Raw genomic sequence first — 13,102 nt, forward strand, 5'->3', positions numbered from 1 at the left:
GCCTCGGCAAGACATCAATGTTCCACGGTGACAGCGCCACCTGTGGAGGCCACAGTGCAGCCAGCAAGTACATATACAAGTGAAAAAGAGCCGGAGCTCTGTGACTGCACGTGGATAATATGAGTACGAGTCGATCGTGCACTCCCATCCGCGGACGGGCGTTTCGTCCTGCTTGGGACTCACTGGCGCGGCGCAGGTAAGTGACACGATCTCGGGGCGGCACCAACAGTGTGTCTCGGCGAAACATCAATGTTCCACGGTGACAGCGCGCCACTTGTGAAGGCCACAGTGCAGCCAGCAAGTACATATACAAGTGAAAAATAACCGGAGCTCTGTAACTGCACGTGGATAATATGTGTACGAGTCGATCGTGCACTCCCATCCGCGGACGGGCGTTTCGTCCTGCTTGGGACTCACTGGCGCGGCGCAGGTAAGTGACACGATCTCGGGGCGGCACCAACAGTGTATCTCGGCAAGACATCAATGTTCCACGGTGACAGCGCCACCTGTGGAGGCCACAGTGCAGCCAGCAAGTACATATACAAGTGAAAAATAGCCGGAGCTCTGTGACTGCACGTGGATAATATGTGTACGAGTCGATCGTGCACTCCCATCCGCGGACGGGCGTTTCGTCCTGCTTGGGACTCACTGGCGCGGCGCAGGTTAAGTGACACGATCTCGGGGCGGCACCAACAGTGTGTCTCGGCAAGACATCAATGTTCCACGGTGACAGAGCCACCTGTGGAGGCCACAGTGCAGCCAGCAAGTACATATACAAGTGAAAAATAGCCGGAGCTCTGTGACTGCACGTGGATAATATGTGTACGAGTCGATCGTGCACTCCCATCCGCGGACGGGCGTTTCGTCCTGCTTGGGACTCACTGGCGCGGCGCAGGTAAGTGACACGATCTCGGGGCGGCACCAACAGTGTGTCTCGGCAAGACATCAATGTTCCACGGTGACAGCGCCACCTGTGGAGGCCACAGTGCAGCCAGCAAGTACATATACAAGTGAAAAATAGCCGGAGCTCTGTGACTGCAGGTGGATAATATGTGTACGAGTCGATCGTGCACTCCCATCCGCGGACGGGCGTTTCGTCCTGCTTGGGACTCACTGGCGCGGCGCAGGTAAGTGACACGATCTCGGGGCGGCACCAACAGTGTGTCTCGGCGAAACATCAATGTTCCACGGTGACAGCGCCACCTGTGGAGGCCATAGTGCAGCCAGCAAGTACATATACAAGTGAAAAATAGCCGGAGCTCTGTGACTGCACGTGGATAATATGTGTACGAGTCGATCGTGCACTCCCATCCGCGGACGGGCGTTTCGTCCTGCTTGGGACTCACTGGCGCGGCGCAGGTAAGTGACACGATCTCGGGGCGGCACCAACAGTGTGTCTCGGCGAAACATCAATGTTCCACGGTGACAGCGCCACCTGTGGAGGCCACAGTGCAAGCCAGCACAGTCGCACAGTCCCTATATCAATTTATTGAATTGTAGGCTCCAACAGCAATCACGGATCTTCTTGTGACAATTATATTCACGTCGTGCGGACAGTGACACTGGTCTGCTTCGTAAGTCGCACTATGCTTTTCGCCGGAACTGCTCCATGGCGTGGCACGTGCGTGCACGCAGAGCATGGACTAAAAACATCACTGCGTGCACGAGCGCAAGCGCCGCTCAATGCTTAGTGACGAGGCAAGAAGAAGTCCGGTATAATTCTGATTATAGCTTCGTAACGGAATAAAAAAACACAAAAAGGAAAAACATAGCGTGTAGCGTAATTTGGAATGAACTTGTGTCGGCATTTTAGTGCCCCTGTAAGTCTTACTGTCATTCGTGCCGTGCTATACGGAGATATTTAATGGCATTCGTGTGAATGACATTTTCCGCGTAACGAGATCGCCATAACTCATTCGCCCATGAAATGCGAACCATCGCTCCCAGTGTCTGAGCACAAGAGCAATTTAAAACTTCCATAAAGCGACTCTGTACTGCGCACCGTGCAAATATTTTATAAATTATACGAAAACAAGCATTATTGTTGGCAAAATGCCTGGCGTTGTCAACGATTGGTTTTTTGCACATTTGCTTTCAGTGCCGTATATGCCAAGGGGAGTCTGGCCATTAATGGCACCTGACCATACCTGAGCTCCACCCACTTTTTGTGCTCTCTGGCCAATCACGAGCCAAAATAGTGTTCGCTATTAATCCCAGGCTATCCAAGCTATACAGGGTGTTTCAGTTAAATCCCCGTGCTAAATAATTCGCGAGCGGGTGCACCAATCAAAGAACTTTCATTTACAAGTATCTGTCCGATACCACCTACCAGCTGTGCACCGTGTGAATGAGTGGGAGGCGCTTATTACTTAAATAAAAATCAAATAAGTTTGGTTAAAAACAAATTCTAAAGCTGGGCATCGTCGGCATTAAAATGCGTACTACCCCTTTTGGGACCTTCAGTGCACTCCCTTTAGAGAAAAATCTGCCACCGAAGCGGTCATTTGTTGCAATAATTAATTGGTTTCGGTTTACATATTTTTGGAGCAGCTGGTCTTGGTGAAGCGCAAAAAGACTCCCTTATATCCATCAATGAATTACGTCCTTACACCAATGAATTACGTCCTCTTACCTACCGACATAATGGATTTTGAGTACACTTTTATCGGCGCCATCTGGATGGAGAAGGGCATGTCGAGAAGGCGCAGAACAACAGAAGTGCATGCTAGCAGTACTGATTGGCTCGCAGAACCGCTCGTTGGAAGAGGCTGCCGGTATTATACGTATTTTAGCTATGAAACATAACAAGACTGAATCAAAAATGGAGCGTTTACTGTCATCCCAATCTGACGTGCAGCACGACTATCGCAAGAAACGGCATTCGGGACCCGACTGATATTCCACGCTGTCATTTTTTCTGCCCGTGTAGCACGGGTATTAGTCTCTACAAAGCAGGGCAAGAAATCAGCGTGGTTATGCTCATGTTACCTTTACGAAGATGGGGTAAACAAAGATCACATGCATGGGGTTCTGCTTTCATTTGGGGAATGTATATACACTCCACGCTGATTTGTTGCTCCGCGTTGTAGAGAGAATCGTCACCTATATAGTGCGGTGAACTACATGTTGTTTGTGACTGTCGCTGTGTGACCATGTGCTCGTTTAGCGACGTAACAGCTCGCACGTTACACATATATGATTGAGGCTGTAGTTGCTGTTGCTTGGTAATAGTGCTAAGTACGAAGAACAACATCTCCTTGAAACGTCCTCGCAATTATAATGCAAGTAGCTGAGGTCACTGTGAAGGTAAAGCAGGTATTTATCTGTTTGACCTCATTCCTACCGAATAATTTGAAACTTACTTCAAGCATTGGGTCGTGAGTATGAGGCGTTGGAAATGTGATGAGCCTCTTCCGAGTGAGCATTCCTTCACCGAACGCACCTCGATGTCTCCAGAAACGGGTGGTTTTCTGATTTGTATTGACCCCTTCCAAAGTGTCGTCTACCTCGCTATCGTCGTCTTCAAAGGAGTCCTTTTCGGTATGCTTCTCACTTATGGGTGGCTCGGGTACTTTGGTATGGTAGCCCGCGATCTTGAGCTGTTTCTCGTAATCCGTCTGGGGCCCGATAACGAGGCTGACGTGGAGGTTCCGTTTCCTGACGACATGGGGCACTGCCTTCGAAGGTGGAGACACATGAAGCAATCTGAAGAATAAAAGCTTGCAGCGCTACTGCCACGCTACTAAGCAGGCGTATCCTGTGCAGAATGCATTCAATGAGTATCTGTACGACAACACTGTCGACAGAAGCCAAATCAATTTCGCAGGGAAATATAGAATGCACGTACTGAATCAGCTCTTAGTAGACATACATCCACTGAGCTCTGACGTCGCCGAATATCCTGTCAATGACACAAGTACGCGTACACTCTAAAACAGAACTTCACCGCGTAGCATGCTGTGCACAAACCGAATGATAAAGTTATCGCATCTGTATCGCAGGGTGCCGATTCGAAGAGACAGGGGGACGTACGCCTTTTTGCGGCAATTTAGATATATGGTATAATCACCCCAGAAAGGCGAAGGCCTCCTCTTTGAATAAGAAGCTACGACCCCATCATTCGTGGCAATAGTTGGGGCACAGCATGCTATGCGGTGAAGTTCTGTTTTTAGCGTGTAGGAAAGGGAACGCAAGGGGAACTCGAGAGGGAATTCACAATGGGAACACAAACGGCCGTGGGAAGACATTGCTTACTGTAAGGCAAGAGGGTCACCGCACGATCGGACCACGTGAACTCCAAATTCACTCCGATCGTACTTTGTGTATTGGTATTGGACGGTTGTCGTCTGTGCATGGAATTTAAGAAAGAGAAACGCACTTCAGGCCAATGTGTAGCATAAGCACAGCGTCGCGTCCATCGCTCTAGGCCACGGAGCAAGAAAGACAGAGGTGAAACTCGCGACGAAAGCGTCGGGCTTTCGCAATGAAACGTATCGGAAAACCATGCACTTTTTGAGCTTTACGGCAGCTTCCATCGTGATTAACAGATATAAATCTAGTGAGAAATGTGTTTGATGGTTGCATTTTACAACATATTTCGAGGTGTGAGCTGCATGACGAGCTTTGTTTTACGCATTCAACGAGAAACAAGGCCGCTCTGCTGGCTCAAATGAGCAGACGACGCGGCACGGCGACGGGCGCGCATGCCGCGTTTTGCGCGACCTGTAGGTGGTGCATCTAACCTCCAACATGGCGGACGTAACCAGGTTGTCGCTTAGTTTCGATTTTGAGATTTCTGAACTGCAATGTTGATTCTCGATGCGTTGAAGGCGAACGTGTATTAACGCTGCTCATATACTTCTGGCAGGCGTAACCGAGTTGTCCAAAGAGAAGAAGGCTATAGTTGTAGCGTATTACGAGGGGTGTTCAAGCCAAACCAGGACTTTCTGTCTCCTGAGTGTACAAATGGCTCGCGCTACTTCTTTTTCGTCATTTTCACACGCGAAAGGCCTCCGCGTTCACCACTTGGTGGTCCAAAGTTTGTGCAAAACAGAAGACACGTGCTGGACAAGATGGCCAACAACGAGGTGAGCGCGCTCATCGAACAGCGAATTGGCATGAAGTTTCTCGTGAATGAAGGCGTGAAGTAATCTGAAATTTACAGAAGACTTCAGGCTCAGTATGGCCACGATACACCAAGCCGCAGCAAAGCGTTTGAGTGGCGGAAACGGTTCCGAGACGGCCGTACATCAGCGCAGGACGATCCCGGCCCGGGCGGCTCAAAGCCCAGTGTCAGAGTTCCTGAGAAGATCCAACTTGTGGAGCGCCTGATCCTCAAGGACCGACGGATAACATGTCTCGAACTGGCTCGAAAGACGGACCTTTCTGTGGGAACGTTGAACACTATCATTCATGAACACCTCCAGTTTCGGAAAGTTAGTGCCAGCTGGGTCCCGAGGCAGCTCTCCGTGTTTGACAGGTAGAGAAGCCTGGAAATCTCCCAAGAGCTAAGGTACCGTTTCGACACTGAAGGACAGCCGTTCCTTGATCGGACCATCACGTGCGATGAAACGTGGGTGCACCATTTCACTCCTGAGTCTAAACGCGCATCAAAACAGTGGAAGCATCCGGGCTCGCCAGCTCCCAAGAAGTTCCCAAGAACCCCATCTGCGGGCAAGGCCATGGCCACGGTTTTCTGGGACAAGGCTGGCGTTGTTCATGTTGATTTTCTGCCAGGGGTACCACCATCAATAGTACATATTACTGCCAGGTTCTCAGGGATGTGCATAAGGCGCTGAAGCAAAAGCGCCGGGCCTCATCAGCAAAGGAGTCCTCCTCCTACAGGACAATGCACGCCCGCATACCGCGCATCTCACGACACGCACCTTACAGGAACTTGGCTGTTAGTTGTTGCCACATCCCCCTTACAGACCAGACCTCGCCCCCAGCAATTTCCACCTCTTCGGGCCACTGACGGCGTTCCTTGGGGGTCGCCACTTCAGCTGCGACGACGAGGTCAAGAATGCTGTCCGATCATGGCTGCTACTCGCCGGTAAGGATTTCTACGCTGCTGCCATCCAAGCCCTCGTTAAACGCTGGGACAAGTGCATTAGTGCAGCTGGAGATTACGTTTAAAAATAAAACTTATTTCTGGCCTGTAAGTTCATTTTACTTTTGCGAAAAATGAAAGGTCCCGGTTTGACTTGAACACCACTCGATTTGCGAAGTTCCGGTGTGTTTGATTAAACACACTTCGTGAAGGTGAATTTCACTGTTACCGGTTGCGAGGCCGAAATAGCAAGCAGCGGGTGTCCTCCGCTGCAGGAATGTCAGAGGCATGCAAGCACACGATATCTGTGCTGATGCTCTCTTACAGATAAGACCTTCTAAGTATGTAGCGCGTGTAGGAATGTAGTCCTGAATCTACAGGGTAATGTTGCCACACCCGTGTGTCACTGGTGAGCATGTTTTTGGGAAACCTTAACGAAACGTCGCATTCTTTCTGAATAATTTCCCCAAGTGATTTGACGCGCTGATTCAAATGCACAGTTACAAAACAAGTTTGAGAACAATTGTTCTGTTTTGCCTAGACAAGGTTTTGCTTCCATTCCTGACGTGAGTTGCACAGAAGTGTGCTTCAGAAGAAGAAAAATAAGAACGTTCATCAGATATGTAGGCAGTACCGCCCCAAAGAGCTCTGCCATACACACACAACCATTGCTGATGGAACAGGTTTGCTGATTTCGAGTCGCTCAATCCATCTCTTCCGAGGATGCGTCAAAGTAGGCGGTATTTCATGTGTGGAAAGAAAACGCGGAAAGACAAACTGCTGTCCCCGCGGCGCGCAGAGTCGCATTGCGGCACAGAACAAAAGTAGTTTGGTTTAATTTGCTGGTCGTTCTCCGCACTATTTCCTTCATCCATGATTTCAACAGCAAAATACAGGTGCAGGTCAGCGACCCATGCGAAAAGGAGCAACTTCTCCGCAATAGAACGCGGGGTCGATCGTGTGTATCTGGATCGACTAATCCGGAGTTTCACCGCTGTGCGGCGTCGATTTGGCGAAAAACGCGACACGTGACAACAAGATTTTCCCGCTCCGCCCTACAGATGGCGCGTCCTCCTCAGTGCCGTCAGAGCCGTATATTAAAAGGGAGTCTGGCCATTAATGGGTCATGCCTATACCTGAAGCTCCGCCCACTTTTTCAGCTTTCCGACCAATGAAGTCTTGAAATATGGGGCGCTATCAATCAGCCTATCCTCACTATTTGCCCCCTTATCCAACATGGGCAGCGCCATTTTGGGTGGCAAGTGGATTGGATGGGATTGAAATGGATAGCTCTCGCAATCTGCAAAATTGGTGGATTTTTGGTGCCAATTTTGATGAGCGCCACCTAGGGAGCGTAAGGCACGTCGGCAATTGTCGTCTGCTTCCGTCGTTGTACCGTTGCCGGCAGAACCACCTGCTGGGACACACTCTGTTGTCGGTAGGATTTTTAATCAAATCTACATGAATAGTTGGAATATAAGAGGCAAGAGTATTCATATCCATGAAATCCAGCAGTTAAATATAAGATTGTACAGCACAGCGCTGTTTTTGTTATGTTTTCGTTGTGATCGCCGTGTTCACTAGGCCTAACACCGGCGACAAAACGTATTATTTTCAGTTGGATATCGATGGATGAGCATAAGTTGAAACTGATTTCCAAGAAATTTATATTAGGATGTACATTTGCAGCGTAAAATCAGGTTAGTCTGTGAAAATTTTTTGTCACGAAATCCCCGCTTCACTGTGTTTGTTTTCGTCGCCATTTTGGGTGGCAGTATGGTGTCATGGCGATCCCCTTGGTAAAAAGCAAACCAATCAGAGGAACGAAACTATGATTGACAGGTCGAGCCTCTTTTTGTGACTCCTCCCAATGGCCAGACTCCCTTTTAATATACGGCTCTGAGTGCCGTGTATTACAAGGGAGTCTGGCCATTAGGAGGAGCCTAAAAAAGAGGCTTGACCTGTCAACCAAACTTGGGAGCATTTCATTGGTTTCTGTTTTCCATGGGGACCGCCATGACACAAAAATTTCTCCAAAATGGAGTATCGTGCTTGGAACGGCGAAGCGGAGATTTCGTGACAAAAAATTTTCACAGACTACATTCACTTCATACTGTAAGTACATATCCTCATGTACGCATCTGCAAAATCAGCTTCAACTTTCGCTCCGCCATCGTTATTTACACGAAAATGAGAAGTTTCGTCGCTAACGTTAGGCCTACATGTAGGCCTAACGTTAGCGACGAAACGTCGCTTAACTATAGTTACATTAACTATAGGGTCTTAACTATAGTTAAGACCGCGATCCCAAGAAAATAGCAAGAAAGACGCTCCTGATGCGTAAGATCATCGAATTTTATTGATGCATACATCTTTGCGTTTCTTTGATTCAATCTACTTACGTTACGTAATTTAAAAGTTCATACCGGCAGCCGTCTGCTACGATGGTGGTGGTGGTAGTGGTGAAAGAGCTTGTCGTTGTCGGCCTCACAGAGGTGGGCAACGTCACGGCTAACGCCCTGGAGAAATGTGCGTCCTGGGTTGACTTCTAATGGAACTGTGCCGACGTATGTCTGACAGCGTCTGAGGAAAACCCAGGAAAACCCCAGACAGTACAGCCGGCACCGGGATTCGTACCCGGGTACCTCCCAGTCTCGTCAGTCCGTCTGCTACGAAGAAGCAGTTCTTCCGCTCTCCTGGCCAATCACGTCTGCCAGCAACCATTTCTGCGGTTGTGGGTCTTCCCAACGCCATACAGATGGGGTTGATAAAAGAGGGCGCAAAATCGGTCGTTTTGGTCTGTCACCAGTGGTATCCGTTTCAATCCAATCATTCCAGTTTCTCCAAAATGGTGGCACCCAGTAAGTAAGGGTGAAGTATAAGTACTGGATAGCCTGCAATAATAGGGAACTGTATTTCGACTTGCGATTAACTAGATACCTCAAAAAGTGGGAGGAGTCTCAGGTATATGCAGGTGCCATTAATGGCCAGACTCCATTTTAAGACACGGCACTGGTCCCACGTAAAGCCCCTTTGTCTAACGCCTTCATTCAGGAGCCTTAGTCCTCTCTATCTGGTCGCGACCAGCTCCCGTAGTATAGTGGTTAGGATGATCGCTTTCCACGCCCCAACTGGGAGGTAACATGTGTTCGAATCCCGGCACCGGCTGGGCTGTCCGAGGTTTTTCCTGGGTTTTCCGAAGAGTTTCCAGACGAATCTCGGCACAGTTCCCCCGGAGTCGGTCCAGGACGCATACTAACCCCCTGTCCCCCACTCCTTCCTGGTGTACCTTTCTCCATCTGTCCACGTCTGTACGCCGCTCATTGCCACAGTTGCTTCGCGGCGCCAACACAGAATAAAAAAAATCTGGTCACAGGAGAGAGTAGAGTTTCACCTCCTGTCTTCCGTGCTCTGGGCGGTAAGTAATTCAGTATATCTAATGAACGGGGGTCCCGCTCCGAACAGCGAAAATATTTTTCAATGTTCTTTCAATAGATGCAAGAAAATTTCCCTGAGAATGCATTCTTCACTAACACATCAGGAGATTTGTAGAGTGGATGCACAAAATCAAAGCCTTACCTGGATTTGGCGTGTCTTTCTGCCTGCACCGTGCACCGCGCGTCCTGCGAGGCATGCTTGCAGGATGCAGATGTTAAATAGCAGAGCCACGCATGCCCAACGGAACCCCATCTGAAACATCCGACACACGGTGCGCTCACATAAGCAGGTATACAGAGCCGTTTATGGGCAGAGTTTGACCATTATTTGGTCCTTTGCCGCCCGGAGATGGGGGCTCGGCGTGAGGTCTGATACGTCCTGGCTCCGCCCATTTGGTCGGAACGAAAGGCGAGCCGCAACGGCACAGGGAGATTTCAACGCTATACGTCCGCTCTAAAATGGCGGAATTAAAGGCACGGGGATGTTTCAAGACAGCAGCTCGGCTCCAAAATGGCCGCTCTGGCCTTGGCGCCGCCCTTCGCGTGACTTAAAATGACACGCTTTCAAGCAGGCTCCTCCCTCCTCCCAATGGCCAAACTATCCCAATAAACGGCTGTGCACAGATAAACCCGACTTGAGGCACAGTGTAGCTTCCGTTTAATAACGGTGGCATAAGCTACGAGATTGGTAGACATTGTATTCGACAAGTCATGTAGCTGAGTTACGAAAGGCTTGTATCAGGCGAGCGGTTTTGTTACACAGGGAGTAAAGAAGACAGTTGGATGGAAAGCAACGAACTACTGCCAAGTCCGTTGCGCTGTTGCTGCGTGCGTTGAAAAGTTCATAGGCGGAAAAAAGATTTTTGGAGTTTATTTAATTGACCGTCTTGCAATTCGTTTGACAGTAAGGCAGCTCTCTTGCCGAGATGCCGGCGGAGTTATTCTCCTAGTATATATGCGTCATTTTTTTTGGACGGTTTCTGAAATAGAGGTCCTGTAGGGGGTAAGCTGAACAATACTATTTCTTGACTTACTGTTGAAGTACGAGTATATGGGCGTGTAGAGAACTAAGGAAGGAGGGTTTCAGACCAGAAAGCGCTGCATGTACGTAGTATAAGTAGTAGCCGCGAAAGCGACCTCTGTACTCCGAAGCTGTAATTGTACCACAAGATCGACCGCAAGGACACCACTGTTTCTATCATTTTGCGCTTGGGGGCAATCTCCAGGGCAATGCCAATTACATGATCAAAAGAGGCGAAGCAAGGAAGGGTCGTTTCAACCGGAAGGAGGCAGTTGGTTTCGAGTTCGATGTCTTTAACGCCTTACGAAAAAACATCAACGAATTCTGCGAAGCTTTTTTCGTGTTTTCTTCTTGGAAAGCATCTCCAAGTGGATATCACTTTAACTTTATAATTTCGCATTCCTCGCGGACACCATCTTTAGGTGCACGTTCAGTTCTCATTATTTCATATTCAAGTTTGTGAAGAACAAGAATTTAACGTTTATTAGTAACTTGCGCTGTCTAGTCATCCGCCAATGTTATCCGCCAGTAATTCCTGATCCAAACACAGAAGCGTCAAATTTTCAGGAAGAGGAAAAAAAAAGTATGAGCAACTGAATCGGAGATAGAATTTCATAGGCGCAACAGATGAGAATTAATAAACTATTAGGTATGGGGCTGCGCGAATAGCAATTTTAAAACCGAAGCGAATACGAAGCAAATAGTTATATAACCGAACAGAACACATACGTAAAAAACACTTATACGTATGAGGACACACAGCCTACATATGTAACGTACGCACACGGATCATCTCCGCCCCCCTCCCCCCATCAAGCAATTCACTTTATTTAATTAGGGAGTGACTTTTTCGGGTTAAATGCCTTTCTCAGATTCGGGGGGTAAAAATCGGGCGCTATTTTTAAATCTGTAATTCGGGGAGAAATCGGACGATAATTGTGCCTTCGGGTGTTATGGGGTGTTTTTGTTTCTCCTCTTGTCTATTAAGTCATTTCCTAACCTCTCTTGTTTTTTTGCGGAATCGTGACCTTCCAGCGGTAATCGCCGAAGGCATAGACAGTGTTGACACACATGGGTGTATTGCTGGGAACGTAAGTGACCCATTCTTACATTTGTTACACGTGGCGACCTTTGTTCGTCTTCACTGGAAACGTCATTTGAGGATTTCACAGTGTCTGGAATTCGGGGAGAAATCGGGTTCAACCCGAATTGGTCGGAGGTCAGTTCGGGGGGGAATAACCGGGCGGAATCGGGTTTAACCCGAAAAAGTAGCTCCCTATTTATTTTACATCCTCGTTTCTGACGTTTTTGCGCTTGCGAGGCAAGGTTCGGAACCACTCGTCTATATTCGATTCGGAATTCGAATCAAGTATGCAATTATTCGCCCCGGTATTCAAAAAATTCGAACATTCGCATAGCCCTACGCACTACGAATGAATTATGCTATCCGTAATAATGCATCGTACTGTTCTAAGCGCACACTGAAGTAAAAATAAGTTGTCGGTTGGTAATGCAGGCATTGTACTTTGTATATAGCGTGTTTGGCGACCTCCACGCGGCATATGCAAGCACGCAACAACTGGTTAAAAACGGCTGCCCACTTTAGGTTTGCACCAGGGAGGAGCAACGATCAGTCGTTCGTTTCCCTATGATCGAAGGTATGAAAACCTTTGACATGTGCCATAAGATGAAGGCGTAATATGGTAGCGCCTTCATATCACTACAGTCAGTGGGCGCAACAAATGAACGCGTAAGTTTGCAAGAAGCCAGATAAATGCGATCGACTTGCCACGACCTGGCCGTCCCCACCATACCACGGCACAGCTCACTCATGACTATGCTCATTCATGCTGACTCATGCTCAATGTGGCGAATGAGTTGAGCATGAGTGAGCAAACGGAGAGCTGAGAGGGGAGTTAGTGAGCATGGGTTAGCATATGGAGGGCTGAGCAAGGAGGAAGTGAGCATGAGTGAGCACATGGAGGACTGAGCAGGGAGTGAGTGAGCATGAGTGAGAATATGGAGGGCTGAACAGGGAGTGAGTGAGCATGAGTGAGAATGTGAAGGGCTGACCAGGGGTGAGGGAGCATGAGTGAGCAAACGGAGGTCTGAGCAGAGAGTGAGTGGACATCAGTGAGAATGTGAAGGGCTGATCAGGGAGTGAGTGAGCATGAGCGAGAATATGGAGGGCTGAGCAGGGAGTGATTGAGCATGAGTGAGCAAACGGAGGGCTGAGCAGGAAGTGAGTGAGCATGAGTGAGAATATGGAGGGCTGAGCAGGGAGTGAGTGAGCATGAGTGAGAATATGGAGGACTGAACAGGGCGTGAGTAAGCATGAGTGAGCAAACGAAGGGCTGAGCAGAGAGTGAGTGAGCATGAGTGAGAAAATGGAGGGCTGAGCAGGGAGTGAGTGAACATGAGTTAGAATATGCAGGGCTGAGCAGGGAGTGAATGGGCATGAGTGAGCATATAGAGAGCTGAGTGGGGAGTGAGTGAGCATGGGTTAGCCTATGGAGGGCTGAGCAAGGAGTGATTGACCATGAGTGAGAATATGGAGGACTGAGCAGGGAGTGAGTGAGCGTGAGTGGGAATATG

At 48.8% G+C, this 13,102-nt stretch overlaps 1 protein-coding gene across 1 annotated transcript in view; it reads right to left on the reverse strand.

Annotated features, from left to right (window-relative positions):
- LOC135383626 (uncharacterized) overlaps nucleotides 1–13,102 on the reverse strand; it is a 38,087-nt gene that overhangs the window by 24,367 nt on the left and 618 nt on the right. The window contains exons 2-3 of the mRNA XM_064613014.1: nucleotides 9,629–9,739; nucleotides 3,363–3,677 (exon numbers count right to left, since the gene is read on the reverse strand). Of these exons, the coding sequence (XP_064469084.1) occupies nucleotides 3,363–3,677; nucleotides 9,629–9,739 (426 nt within the window). The remainder of the gene's footprint in view (nucleotides 1–3,362; nucleotides 3,678–9,628; nucleotides 9,740–13,102) is intronic.

This window comes from Ornithodoros turicata, chromosome 2, assembly GCF_037126465.1.
Source record: "Ornithodoros turicata isolate Travis chromosome 2, ASM3712646v1, whole genome shotgun sequence".
NCBI lineage: Eukaryota > Metazoa > Arthropoda > Arachnida > Ixodida > Argasidae > Ornithodoros > Ornithodoros turicata.